General features: G+C 41.1%; 1 protein-coding gene across 2 annotated transcripts in view; it reads left to right on the plus strand.

Moving 5' to 3' along the window:
- The window catches only part of COL4A6 (collagen type IV alpha 6 chain), a 296,513-nt gene that overhangs the window by 231,264 nt on the left and 50,097 nt on the right, over positions 1-15,152 (plus strand). For both annotated transcript variants that reach the window (XM_067023768.1, XM_067023767.1), the window contains exons 6-12: positions 1,093-1,209; positions 3,699-3,767; positions 5,452-5,487; positions 12,608-12,670; positions 13,482-13,517; positions 13,697-13,738; positions 14,663-14,755. In XM_067023768.1, the coding sequence (XP_066879869.1) occupies positions 1,093-1,209; positions 3,699-3,767; positions 5,452-5,487; positions 12,608-12,670; positions 13,482-13,517; positions 13,697-13,738; positions 14,663-14,755 (456 nt within the window). The remainder of the gene's footprint in view (positions 1-1,092; positions 1,210-3,698; positions 3,768-5,451; positions 5,488-12,607; positions 12,671-13,481; positions 13,518-13,696; positions 13,739-14,662; positions 14,756-15,152) is intronic.

A 15,152-nucleotide genomic window follows, 5' to 3' on the forward strand; every position in this document is an offset into this window, starting at 1 on the left:
GCATTCTCACAATAAGCATTTGATAAAAGGTTGTTTCCTCTAATAATTTGAAAAGTTGATTTTTGAACATATGGCATGTTTTCCTCAAATCATTAAATATATACACATATATAATATACATATATAATACATATATGTATATATATATCTTAAAGCCAAATGAAATATATGTATATACATGTATATATATGTGTATGTGTGTGTATATATATATATATATATTTGTCTTTTAAAAGTGTGTATGGGAGGATGGGAGTCTACCTTTTATTGACCCATCTAGATATTTGGTCTTTCAGGTCATCTCTTTGTTCCATATCCAACACACAACCTGCTTTTGATAGATTGAAAAAGATGTATTTCCTACAAAGGGGTAGATTCTATGCACCAAGGAAGCACAGAATTATTGAATTCAGACACCAACTGTATGTGAATGATAACTGATTCCCCAGCAAAACAACTGCCTCAGTAATGAGTATAAAGAAGAGAAGATACAGTTCCCTGACTGAAGCAATAGCATAATGTGAGATAATGACAAAATAAGGTTCACAGTATGGTTCTTCCTTGACTTGTTTAGTTTTGACCAAGCAGCATTCGGGAGAGGTGGTGCTATGGAAACTCCTTCTGCTCTTGACCAAAATCCAGCCGCATCTCCCATGCAGAGCTTCCAATACAGAAAGCCGTGCCAGGCTGCCCAGTTTCCAGTCTGTTCTGAGGAATTCCCAACGCCTGGCATGATTCCCTGTTGGTAGCAGTCCAGTTGCCTGGCAGCTAAGCCCCATCTTAGTACATCTTTGTCCTGAAGGAAGGTGAAGTTGCAGCACCCTGTGTAGCCCATCTCTTCATGTTTGATCACTTTGGTTTCAGCTTGGATCCTATTAAAGCATCGATCTTTTGGGGGAGGGGTAACACTGAGCTGTCATCAGCCACCTACACCTGAGTATAATGAACAGTGATGGCAGCAGAGGTGATGGGGCAAAGGGAGTGGACAAGGAGCCAGAGTTTGACAGCATCCTTGACTTCTATCACTATGGAGCTTGTCAGAGTAGCTGAGAGTCCTGTGGCTGACTTGATCCCTTCTTTCTCTTTGAACAGGGCCACCCTGGACAGCCAGGACCCAGAGGCCCACCTGGCCTGGATGGCTGTAATGGAACCCAAGGAGCTGTTGGATTTCCAGGCCCTGATGGCTATCCCGGGCTTCTCGGACCACCCGTATGCTGCCAGATCTTTGTACATTATTTCAAATGTCTTTGCTTGCCTCCAAGAGTGCCCTATCTTCTGCTTCTCTGGAGAGCTCGTTAAGTAGCCAAGGGGCAACCACTGCAGCCCGTTGTCCAATGCAGGAGTCTATGCTGGCAGCACCACAACATTAAGAGTCTAAAGAAGAATACCAGTTGCAGGGAAGTGTACACATGCTACACTACTTAGGGCTTGGGTTTTTTTTAAATGATGCTTTTAGAGTTGGCAAGATTATGAAAAGACTGTAGTAAATTTTAGAGCAAAGTACACACTTGGGCTATTTGACATTTTCCCACATTAGACGATGTTGGGAGATGCAGTACTTGGAAGGCTTACATGGGATCGTGGGAACACTAACAGTGACCCAAAGGGCTTGGCAAGCTTGGTCTCTACCAGCGATTCTTAACCAGCGGTGATTTTGCCCCGCCCCCCACCCCCGGGGACATTTGACAGTTATTATTGACACTTTTGGTCTTCATAACTGGGGGTGTGCTACTGGCACAGGATAGCCCCCCATCACAACATCAAGGAATCATCTGTCCCAAAGTATCAATAGTGAGAAATAGTTGAGAAATCCTGCTCTACACTGATGTTGTTTTCCCTCTTCCCAGCTGCTACCCACATCACAACCCTCAGTTCTGGGATTGTTAAGATGTTTATTGGATCTTGGTGTCATCACTTTTATTTCATTCCATTCATCCAGATAGAGCTCAAATATTTGGAACTAAAAGATCTCTAAAAGATACCATGCCCTTGCAAAGCTGCTTTTATGAGTGGCTGGAAAGAGAAAAATAACACATTTCAAGCCCATTCCCAACCTCATTTGAAATAATCTAAGAGAATAATCTAAGAGAAATAATCTAATGACAATAACACATTTCAAGCCCATTCCCAACCTCATTTGAAATAATCTAAGAGAATAAGGGTACTGATGGGATACATTTAGCTAGAAATTGCACTATCTGTTAGACTCCATAACTACGTGAATTAATTGGCATTTTACTGGAAGAGCATTGCCTTCAGTGACCAAGTTGTGGGTGTTGAGTGCATACATGAGAAGGTGAGACAGACAAAGCACAAGCGCCAGATTGGCATAAGGACCTTCACAACTAAGGACCAAACCAATATACAGCAGGGAGTGGGGGAGAAAGATGTATTACCAACATAGTATGAGCTGTTGTGTCACAAAGGCCTCCAAACACTACCATGGCAACAGGGGAGGAAAACAAATCACACCTGTGTTAAGACAATGGAAATCCAGCAAAGTAAGTAATCACTGCCCCCAAGAGGGAGAAAAAAGAAATCTTGAGGTAATAAACAGCCCCTGACAGCCAAAGGACCAGGGTAAAACCTAATCCTGTCCCTAAACCTCCCCTTAAGCCTAAATAGGAACTTGGGTATGTATTTTACTAAGCTGAACCTTACTAACCCTGCCAAATACTGAATGGATATCCTTTGAGTCTTCTTTGATGAAAGTAGTGGCCATGAGAATAAGGGGAAATAGGAAGTGTTAGGAAAGAAATTGGTTTGTGCTTCTGGAACCACGTTGTACTTTTATTATACCTATGGACCTTGAACTCAGGAATCCATCATTCAATCAACACTTCAGTCCCCAAAGCTTAGTGCTACCCCCAACACTAATCCCAACTTCCCCTTAGGTATAGGGATATTGATTTTCCCCAGGAGGCCAACATCTAGCAGATATTAGGTGGCATCTGCCACTGAGACATTAAAAAGTCTGGCTGACTGGATGGGTTGGGCATACTTTGAACTGTTTTCCATGTTAACAGTGAGACACACCAGCCTCTTAGACAGGTGTAGAAACTGAAGTTGTATGGTAGAAGCACAGGATGGAGATGGTTTTGTAGCTATATCTTAGACCAGGCATCTGCAAACTGGCCCATGAGACCCTTGTCCCATGGCTTGTTTTTCCGTTTTTAAAAGATTGTGAAGAAAAACAGAAGAATATGAAACAGAGCACAGATATGGCCCACAAAGCCTATATTATTTACTATCTGGCTCTTTACAGAAAAAGTCCACTAACCTCTGTCCTAGACCTAGTCCCTGTCAGTGACTTGTACCTGTGAGATATGGAGCAGGTGGGCTATAGGCTTATAAACGGCATGTGTATTATATGTGGGTGTTCAGATTGTTACTCTGAATAGATTCAAAGTCTACTTTCTAATCCCTTTACAGACTTCTGACTTGGAGGCTGGGGGAGCAGGCATGCAGCTTTGAGACACAGCACAGTTCAGGGGCTGTACTTTGCCCCCTTAGCATGACCAACTCTGCCATAGAATAAGCCACATGGTTTCAGGCTCTTGTTTTTCCATCCTCTATCTGATCAGATCATACTATTAACAATACTCTGTGTGTGTGTGTGTGTGTGTGTGTGTGTGTGTGTGTGTGTGTGCGCGCGCGCGCGCATGCATTTCTTCACAGAATTTTCTTCTTTTGTTCAGGGGCTTCCTGGTCAGAAAGGCTCTAAAGGTGAACCTATCATTGCCCAAGGTAGTTTCAAAGGAATGAAGGTAAGATCCTCTAAGGCAGACAGCTGAGTAGGCTATAAAGCTGAGTTCCCCGGGCTGGAGCCCCACATCCAATGAAAACATTTCCAGAACTAGCATCTGCGTCTCTATTTAAGGAGCAGACCAAGCTGGATTTTAAAAGAATCCAGAGCTTTTTGTGGTGGAAACATTGACAGAAATGTTTGCAACCATACTGTCAAAAAGATTTGCTTTGTAAGATCTAGGCCAAAAATAGGAGACAGATCAGCAAACAGTTTGCATGGGTGTCATTTTCCTTGACAAGCCGAGACATTTCCTGGAGGCAGATACCTTTTGTCTACTACAGAATCTTTGATGTCTGCATACCTTGGTTTGAAGCCATGTATGTCTCTGCCCATCTTAACATGGCCACCAGCCCAGGATCATGGCTCCGCCCTTTTCTGTACCTGCATACCAGCCATCAGTCTCGCTGGGCCCCTGGCTATCTACAAAAGTTGCCCATCAACTCTGCAGCTGGCTGGGAACTTTCATCTCTTCCTGGAATTGACAAGAACCTTTTGTATTCTTGTGGCTGTATTCTTGGTGTATGCTGTCTGGTATCCTGTGGGACTTCAGTAAACTCTGGTGCCAAATGACTGACCCTAATCCCTTGCAGAGTGGGAAGGGAGCCCATCATTTCCCTTGGAGCAGACAGGAATCTATGTGTGCAACATCTGAGGGGAAGATGCACCCAAGCTCACTCAGCTGAAGATGGCACCTTTCTGTCTTCCACCCATGCACAGAGCCAGAAATATTGGAAATCACTTTGGAAGGCAGTGATGGGTGTGTGGGTAGCTAAGAACTGAAGAAGGTACAGGGTTTGGGTTCTTGGCTATAGAAGCCATAGCTGAAGATGGAATGTTAGACTTGGAAAGGACCTCATGATTGTTAGATTCATGTTGCTCATTTTACAGATAGAAAAACTGAGGTAGCCTGAGGCTATATGACTTGCTCACAGGCACAAGCCAGCTTCCCGAAGAGCTAAAACTCAGGCAGTGCGCTTCCCAGGTTGCAGAGAGCTGATTTTTCACTGTAAGCCAAGCGGGGTAAGACTAGCAGGTGTCAAAATGTGACCATTGTTGTAGCAAACGTTGATTAAATGGTTCTGCCCAAAACCAGAGACCCTGGACCCAGCAGAACACAGCAATTTCCACAAGATGGTTATATTACAGATTCATACGGTGACTTAAGATGCTGCAAAGTAATTAAAACGTAATCAGAGACTATATGCTCTGTTGATTCTCACTTGAAATGTCTGATTTGCATTGTATACATATGGGCACAGATTCTCTGGGGATGAAGGCACACCAGAAGGTAACTTTGCTTTCCTCCAAAAAGAGCAGGGAAATCACCAGCCCGCAGAAGCAGTTTCTAATTGATAAGTTCCTAGCAAAGATGAAAATTAATTAATCCAAGTAAAATATGAATTCCTGTTCAACCAAGGCTATAATATTTTTCTTCTAGAGTCTAGATTTTTCTTAGGAAAAAAAAAATAGATGGTTGAATCTGTCCAATTCATGCCTTATTTAAAACACAAGACCTTGACAGAGGAGGCCCAAGCTTCAGTGATGCGTTTTTATGCCTATTGCATCTTAGGTCAGTTACCTGTGAAATACCACAAGCTTAATGTATTCATCTCTTCAATGTCCTGCCTTTGTCTGTTTCTCAGGGGGAGCCTGGGCTGCCTGGACTGGATGGAATCACTGTAAGTTGTTACCTATGTGTTGGGTTCCCAATGTTTGTCTAGTGAACAGTACCAATGACCCCTTTTCATTCCTCTCTATGGTGTTCGAAGGTCTTTGTAGACCTTCTCAAGGACAATCCAGAGAGGTAAAGTAGAATAGATCACTCTATCGGCATTTTCCAAATGAGAAAGTACTGAGAGGATGGACTATCTAACTCCAGTGACATGGCAGGCTGGCTTTCAGACCTCTCGGCCAGGGACCTGCATCCTCCCTGGGATGTATTAGGAAAGAATTTTGCCTGTCATTTGGCAAGCATTTATTAAGTGTTTTCTGTGTGTTCAGAGTACTGTGGGTAAAACAAAAGAGGCAAAACACTCTTCTTTAAAAGGTATTCCATGTAGAAAAAAATGTTAGGGACTCAATAAGAGTGAGTCCAGGAAAGGCCATGAGTTGTATTAAGAAGAGCTTTGTTTTTCCTTGACTTTCCACATTGTCATCATTTTCCTTTGAAGTGGCTTCAGAAAGGCCCCTTCTCTCCTCCTCTTTTCCTGTATCACAGTTCCTTCCTTTCTTCTTCCATTCCAGAACAGATACTGAGCAGAACAGATACTGAGCAAAGGGCTGAGAGTGATCCCTGAGACAATTCAGACACGGTCTCTGCACACACACACAGCCACTTCCCACCCCAGGATGTAAAAAACTAGTAGGAATGTGGCGTAAGGATTCCACTGACAGCATCAGGAAAGAGATGCTGTCCACCTAAGGCTACATCATGAGAAACTTTATACCTAAGAAAAGGTAGCCTCTGAAAAGTGTGGGTGACATTTAGGCTGGCTGGCAATGGGTGGAAGCTTTCTAAACAGAGAGAGTAGTGTGAACAAGCACACATGTAAACAGAGCTGAGTGAGGGCCAAGGGCATAGAGGTCTCCTAGAGTGAAACAGCATTGGCTTAGATGGTGTGTTAACTAAATCAGTAGAGTAACATCCAGTGTATTTGCTGCATAACTTCTCTTAGAGATGCCTTTCCCTGCCCCCAGAAGGACAGTGTTTGTCTGCATATACAGACATGATAAATAAACCACTTAGATTTGGGGAGTGGGGGGTTCCTGGCTGGATAAGAGATTTGTGATCAGTAAGGAGACCACAGGTCATTAGTTATTGTCAGAGCAATGTTCTACTCTCATATATTCCTGGGGAACCTTTGAACCCCTACTTTCTCTTCCTCCTGTCGAAGTCTCAACTTTGCTTAGCCTCTCCATCCCTTACCTAAGCACATACCACCTTTTTGCTGCTCCGCAACTTTAACAGGGCCATGCATTTTCCCATACCATCTTTCTCTACAGATTTCGTTCTCTTGCCTTTAATATTGTCAACATTCATTTCAAAATATTTTCTAGTTTCCCTTCGAATTTTTTCTTTGACCCATGGAGATTTGTGGTGTTTAATTTCCCCAAATTTGTGACTTTCCAGTTATCCTTATATTATTGATTTCTAGTTTGATTTTATTGCAGTTAGAGAGCATATTCTGGATGATTTCAATGCTTTTAAATTTGTTAAGTTTTATTTTATGGCCCAACCTATGGAGCGATCTTAGTGAATGTTCCATATGTACTTGAAGAGACTATGTATTCAGCTGGTTGGGGCGGGTATAGTGATCTAAAAAATATCCGTTAGGTCAAGGTAGTTGATAATGTGGTTTGGATCTTCTTTGTCCTCACTGATTTTTTTGTTTAGTTGTTCTATTAATTACTGAGGGAGGAATGTTAAAATCTCCATCTAGAATCGTGAATTTATCTATTTCTCCTTACAGTTCCATCAGTCGTTGCTTCATGTATTTTGAAACTCTGCTAATAGGTGCATACACGTTTAAGATATATATATATATATTTATATTTATATTTATATATATGTCTTCTGGATGAATTGAACTATTTTACTGTTACAAAATGCCCCCTCTTTATCTCTAGTAATATTCTTTGTCTCAAAGTCTACTTTATCTGATATTAATATAACTTTTTTCTTTTTTAAGGTTTTGGTTTTTTTTCATCACTTTAATATGAAAATTTTCAAATAGAGAGCAAAGTTGAAGAAAGTTTTCAGTGAACACCTGTACCATGAATACTTTATTCTACTTGCTTTACCACACTTCCATCCATCAAGCCATCTTATTTTTGATGCATTTCAAAGTTAATTGCAGACAATAGTGCTCTTACCCCTAAATACTACAGCATGCCTACCATTAGCTAGACTTCAAATTTTGTTTACAGTTTTTCTTTTTATGTAAAATTTACATATAATGAAATACACAAATCTTAAATGTGCATTTGCTACGTTTTCACAAATGCACACTCTGTGTAACTCAAACCCTCTTAAGGTGCAGACCGTTCCCATCACCTCAGAAAGTTCCCTCCTGCTCCTTCCCAGTCGATCCCTGCCCCGCCGCACATCACAGGCAATCACTGTTCTGATTTTTTTTCTATCATAGATAAGGGTTCCCTATTCTAGAACTTCATACAAAGGGAATAATACAATATGTAGCCTTCGGGGTCTGGCTTCTTTCACTTAGAACAGTACTTTTGAGGTTCATCCTCATTGTTTCATATATCAATAATTTGTTACTTGTTATTGTTGAGTATTATTCTACATATAGATGTATCCGTTTTTTAAAAATCAATCCTAGTATCAGTGGACACCTGAGATATTTCCCATTTTTTTTAATTTTATTGAAGTATAGTTGATTTACAATGTGGTGTTAATTTCTGCTGTATAGAAAAGTGACTCAGATATACATATATATATTCTTTTTCATATTCTTTTCCGTTATGGTTTGTCATAGGATATTGAATATACTTCCCTGTGCTATACAGTAGGAACTTGTAGTTTATCCATCCTATGTATGTTTGCATCTGCTAATCCCAAACTCCCAATCCTTCCCTCCCCCACTCCCCTCCCCCTTGACAACCACAAGTCTGTTCTCTATGTCTGTGAGTCTGTTTCTGTTTCGTAGATAAGTTCATTTGTGTCGTATTTTAGATTCCACATGTGAGTGATATTATATGGTATTTGTCTTTCTCTTTCTGACTTACTTCACTTAGTATGATGATCTCCAGGTCCATCCATGTTGCTGCAAATGGCATTATTTCATTCTTTTTATGGCTGAGTAGTATTCCATGGTATAAATATACCACATATTCTTTATCCATTCATCTGACATTTTCAATTTTTTTTTTTTTTTTTTTTGCGGTACGCGGGCCTCTCCCGTTGCGAAACACAGGCTCCGAACACGCAGCCCCAGTGGCCATGTCTCACGGGCCCAGCCGCTCCGCGGCATGTGGGATCCTCCCGGACCGGGGCACGAACCCGTGTCCCCTGCATCGGCAGGCGGACTCTCAATCACTGAGCCACCAGGGAAGCCCTCAATTTTTAACTATTATTATTTTTTCTTTTCTTAACCTATTTATAGGAGTATAATTGCTTTACATTGTTGCGATAGTTTCCGCTGTATAACAAAGTGAATCAGCTATACATATACTTATATCCCCATATACCCTCCCCCTTGCGCCTCCCTCCCACCCTCACAATCCCACCCCTCTAGGTGGTCACAAAGTACCGAGCTGATCTCCATGTGCTATGCAGCTGCTTCCCACTAGCTATCTATTTTACATTTGGTAGTGTATATATGTCCATGCCACTCTCTCACTTCGTCCCAGCTTACCCTTCCCCCTCCCCGTGTCCTCAAGTCCACTCTCTACGTCTGCATCTTTATTCCTGTCCTGCCCCTAGGTTCTTCAGAACCAATTTTATTTTAGATTCCATATATATGTGTTAGCATATGGTATTTGTTTTTCTCTTTCTGACTTACTTCACTCTGTATGACAGACTCTAGGTCCATCCACCTCACTACACATAACTCAATTTCGTTTCTTCTTATGGCTGAGTAATATTCCATTATATATATGTACCACATCTTCTTTATCCATTCATCTGTTGATGGACACTTAGGTTGCTTCCATGTCCTTGCTATTGTAAATAGAGCTGCAATGAACATTGTGGTATATGACTCTTCTTGAATTATTGTTTTCTCAGGGTATATGCCCAGTAGTGGGATTGCTGGGTCGTATGATAGTTCTATTTTTAGTTTTTTAAGGAACCTCCATACTGTTCTCCATAGTGGCTGTATCAATTTACATTCCCACCAACAAGAGGGTTCCCTTTTCTCCACACCCTCTCCAGCATTTATTCTTTGTAGATAATTTGGTGATGGCCATTCTGACCAGTGTGAGGTGATACCTCACTGTAGTTTTGATTTGCATTTTTCTAATGATTAGTGATGTTGAGCATCCTTTCATGTGTTTGTTGGCAATCTGTATTCCTTCTTTGGAGAAATGTCTATTTAGGTCTTCTGCACATTTTTGGATTGGGTTGCTTGTTTTTGATATTGAGCTGTAAGAGCTGCATGAGCTGCTTGTATATTTTGGAGATTAATCCTTTGTCAGTTGCTTCACTCGCAAATATTTTCTCCCATTCTGAGGGTTATTTTATCATCTTGTTTATGGTTTCCTTTGCTGTGCAAAAGCTTTTAAGTTTCATTAGGTCCCATTTGTTTATTTTTGTTTTTATTTCCATTTCTCTAGGAGGTGGATCAAAAAGGATCTTGCTGTGATTTATGTCATAGAATGTTCTGCCTATGTTTTCCTCTAAGAGTTTTATAGTGTTTGGCCTTACCTTTAGGTCTTTAATCCATTTTGAGTTTATTTTAGTGTATGGTGTTAGGGAGTGTTCTAATTTCATTCTTTTACATGTAGCTGTCCAGTTTTCCCCGCACCACTTATTGAAGAGGCTGTCTTTTCTCCATTGTATATTCTTGCCTCCTTTATCAAAAATAAGGTGACCATATGTGCGTGGGTTTACCTCTGGGCTTTCTATCCTGTTCCATTGGTCTATATTTCTGTTTTTGTGCCAGTACCATATTGTCTTGATTACTGTAGCTTTGTAGTAGTCTGAAGTCAGGGACCCTGATTCCTCCAGGTCCGTTTTTCTTTCTCAAGATTGCTTTGGCTATTCAGGGTCTTTTGTGTTTCCATACAAATTGTGAAATTTTTTATTCTAATTCTGTGAAAAATGCCAGTGGGAGTTTGATGGGGATTGCATTGGATCTGTAGATTGCTCTGGGTAGTATAGTCATTTTCACAATGTTGATTCTTCCAACCCAAGAACATGGTTTATCTCTCCCTCTGTTGGTATCATCTTTAATTTCTTTCATCAGTGCCTTATAGTTATCAGGATACAGGTCTTTTGTCTCCCTAGGTAGGTTTATTCCTAGGTATTTTTTTCTTTTTGTTACAATGGTAAATGGGAGTGTTTCCTTAATTTCTCTTTCAGATTTTTCATCATTAGTGTATAGGAATGCAAGAGATTTCTGTGCATTAATTTTGTATTCTGCTACTTTATCAAATTCATTGATTAGCTCTAGTAGTTTTCTGGTAGCATCCTTAGGATTCTCTATGTATAGTATCATGTCATCTGCGAACAGTGACAGTTTTACTTTTTCTTTTCTGATTTGGATTCCTTTTATTTCTTTTTCTTGTCTGATTGCTGTGGCTAAAACTTCCAAAACTATGTTGAGTAATAGTGGTGAGAGTGGGCAACCTTGTCTTGTTCTGATCTTAGTGGAAATGGTTTCAGCTTTTCACCATAGAGAATGATGTTGGCTGTGATTTTGTCATATATGGCCTTTATTATGTTGAGGTAAGTTCCCTCTATGCCTACTTTCTGGAGAGTTTTTATCATAAATCGATGTTGAATTTTGTTGAAAGCTTTTTCTGCATCTATTGAGATGATCGTATGGTTTTTATTCTTCAATTTGTTAATATGGTGTATCACATTGATTTATTTGCATATATTGAAGAACCCTTGCATTCCTGGGATAAACCCCACTTGGTCGTGGTATATGATCCTTTTAGTGTGCTGCTGGATTCTGTTTGCTAGTATTTTGTTGAGGATATTTGCATCTATGTTCATCAGTTACATTGGCCTGTAGTTTTCTTTCTTTGTGACATCTTTGTCTGGTTTTTGTATCAGGGTGATGGTGGCCTCATATAATGAGTTTGGGAGTGTTCCTCCTCTGCTATATTCTGGAAGATTTTGAAAAGGATAGATGTTAGCTCTTCTCTAAATGTTTGATAGAATTCGCCTGTGAAGCCATCAGTCGTGGGCTTTTGCTTGTTGGAAGATTTTTAATCACAGTTTCAATTTCAGTGCTTGTGATTGGTCTGTTCATATTTTCTATTTCTTCCTGGTTCAGTCTCAGAAGCTTGTGATTTTCTAAGAATGTGTCCATTTCTTCCAGGTTGTCCATTTTATTGGTGTATAGCTGCTTGTAGTAATCTCTCGTGATCCTTTGTATTTCTGCAGTGTCAGTTTTTACTTCTCTTTTTCATTTCTAATTCTATTGATTTGAGTCCTCTCCCTTTTTTTCTTGATGAGTCTGGCTAATGGTTTATCAATTTTGTTTATCTTCTCAAAGAACCAGCTTTTAGGGGTTTTTTTTGTTTTGTTTTTGTTTTTTTGCGTTACGTGGGCCTCTCACTGTTGTGTCCTCTCCCGTTGTGGAGCACAGGCTCCAGACCTGCAAGCTCAGTGGCCATGGCTCATGGTCCTAGCCGCTCCACAGCATGTGGGATCTTCCCGGGCCGGGACACAAACCTGTGTCCCCTGCATCAGCAGGTGGACTCTCAACCACTGCGCCATCAGGGAAGCCCCAGCTTTTAGTTTTATTGATCTTTGCTATTCTTTCCTTCATTTCTTTTTCATTTATTTCTGATCTGATCTTTATGATTTCTTTCCTTCTGCTAACTTTGGGGTTTTTTTTGTTCTTCTTTCTCTAATTGCTTTAGCTGTAGGGTTAGGTTGTTTATTTGAGATTTTTCTGGTTTCTTGAGGTAGGATTGTATTGCTATAAACTTCCCTCTTAGAACTGCTTTTGCTGCATCCCATAGGTTTTGGGCCATCGTGTTTTCTCAGTTTTTAACTATCATGAATAAAGTTGCTATGAACATTCTTGCGCAATTCATGTGGATATATTTTTCTTGAGAAACTGTCATATTTTTTTTGTCCTTGATAAAAACATGCCTCTCTAGGGCCCACAAGGAGCACCCGGATCTGCAGGAGCTGTGGGACCCATAGGACCACCAGGATTGCAAGTAAGACCCACCTAAATCTACCACGTGTTCACAGCATTCACATGAATGCTTTCCCTACCAGGCCGTGGATTAAATGTAAGCCTATGTAAATGTAGGCCCTCCTAGCAGAGAAAGGCAACTTCCATTCTTGGAGGTTGAAGTGAAGCATGCTCTTGTAAGGATCTATTTGTTATCTTCTTTTATCAGAATCTCTCTGACCATCCACTCTGTGCCTCCAAAACCTCCTAGTCTAGCTCAACCTAAACTGTAGCCCAAGGATGGCTAATGCCTGGCACATCTATTGTGACCTTCCACTCCCCTTACCCACGACAGACATTGCTAATCAATCATACCATTATCACCCACCCTGAGCACAGAGGCAGCTTCAAAATCTTTCTCAACACTTCACCTTGGAGAGCTCTTCCCACCTACCTATTTCCCATCACTGGCTATAGGAAGAGCATAGCCAGTCATCTGTGTGGTTCTAGGAAATCCACATCCCCAGATTGTTCTCTCTCCAATGTGTGAAATCCCACCACCACTGATTACTTTGGTTTACTTTCACCAAAAGTCATCATTTAAAAAGTTCTGGCCTAATGGGAAGAATGACACATGAAGTCTTCACTACCTTAGCATGAATGTGGTTATCAGGTCAATTGGGGAAATTTCAAAGGAGATTTCACAAAAAGGAACCCAGGGAGGAGCTAGAATCTGCTACACCAAAGCCAGACCACACCAAGGGGGTGGGGGACTTATCTTCAGTGACTCTCAACATGCCTAGATTCTTCGGGGCTGAAACTGAAAAGCACTCTTTCCTTTCATTTAAATCTAGGGTCCTCCAGGCCCCCCTGGCTTCCCTGGTCCTGATGTAAGTATACTTTGTCTTGGAGCATTTGACCTCCTACCACTAAGTACTCTAGTTTCCCCAGAGATATTCTGGTCTGGGTAAACATAGTTTCTAGTAAAAAAGACTGCATTCCAATTTAAGTTCCTGGAGGTTGTTTAGTAATTGATTTTGTTTTTCCTCCCTACACCCCTGTGCCCCAGGGGAATATGGGGTTAGGTTTCCAAGGAGAGAAAGGAGTCAAGGTAAATAAATTTTGGAACATACGCTCTGCAGTCCATATGCTCCTAGAAATGTCTCTAGCTGCACACATATGCCTGATTATGATAGGGCTGCATGTGCACGCATAGGCTACCGTGGTCTTTTATCTTCACAATATTGTAGTCTTCCTGCTTCCTACCTGTGAAATGTACATGTCTTACAAACATACGCTCTTGAGATATATTTTCTCTTCCTTCCACCTGGGTATTTCCCTGCTGATTTGTATTATATTGTGTCACCTCCTCTTTCCTTTTCTCTGCTTCTCTTCTCTCCATCCTTCCTCCTCCTCCTCCTCCTCTCTCTATCTCCTCTATCTGTCCTTCTTAACCCTCTCTCATCATTCCCTTTTATTTCCCTTCCTTCATTGTCCTATTTCCCTCTATACAAACTGTATAGTGACTTAGGAGCCTCAAGGGAGACTGGGAGCTTCCCCTCCCCATCCTTGGTGGCTGCCTCTTGTAGATTGCACTGTCTTCAATGAGCAACTCCAGTCTTCAGTGTTCCAACACTGACTTCACTGCCTCTGCTTGTGCTCTTGGCAACGATTGGACCAATTAGAGTATGATCACTGTTGCCAAAAAGTAGCCATTTACCTTGCTCAAATCCTTTTTTGCTTTCTTCTAAACACCCTTTCATTCATGACCATGGCAACCGTGAACCTGCCATTTACTTTCATCCATCTTGCTTCCTCCCTCTGCAGTGCTGGTACAAAATGCATCTGGTCAGGCTTATAACTCTTTTCCCCCCTTGAGACTGGTAGATTTGTTTCCTCATTGATGCAAGGGTGAGGGTGAAGAGGCTAAAGTCATGGACAGTTGATTTGTGAATTACATCCTGAGGACAAACCTACCCTCGGAGAAATATTTGTGTGGTTTCTGCTTTGCTTAATGTTTCCTTTGATCTTACAGGGGGATGTTGGCCTGCCTGGCCCTGCAGGACCCCCACCATCTACTGGGGAACTGGAATTCATGGGATTTCCCAAAGGGAAGAAAGGATCCAAGGTAGTGAACATTTGAGAACAAGAAGTTAATAAGCCTTTTCCTATTAATACCAGAGTTCAACTCTAATAACCAGAGTATACTGGAAGAATAGAGGGTTCTGGGTAATATGGATAGGAGCTTGCCTGGGTTTCTGAATATTTGTTCAAGTGCTATTTTCTGTGTTTTTCAGATTCAGTTATCAAAATGCTGAATAACTTAAAACATTGAATAGTTGGGGTTTTTTTCCTCCTAACTACCAACCCTGTCAATACTTATCTTGTCCCCAAAGCACTGTGACAGAACAATAGGGTAGAATGGTTGCTTTCAAGTTATCTGTTTAAAGAAATTATTTGCCCTTAGAACATGACCCTGCAAATATGGTATACTGTCACCAAGTGGCAGTAGATGCCCTAATTTG

This window comes from Kogia breviceps, chromosome X (genome assembly GCF_026419965.1).
Source record: "Kogia breviceps isolate mKogBre1 chromosome X, mKogBre1 haplotype 1, whole genome shotgun sequence".
In the NCBI taxonomy this organism is placed as follows: domain Eukaryota; kingdom Metazoa; phylum Chordata; class Mammalia; order Artiodactyla; family Physeteridae; genus Kogia; species Kogia breviceps.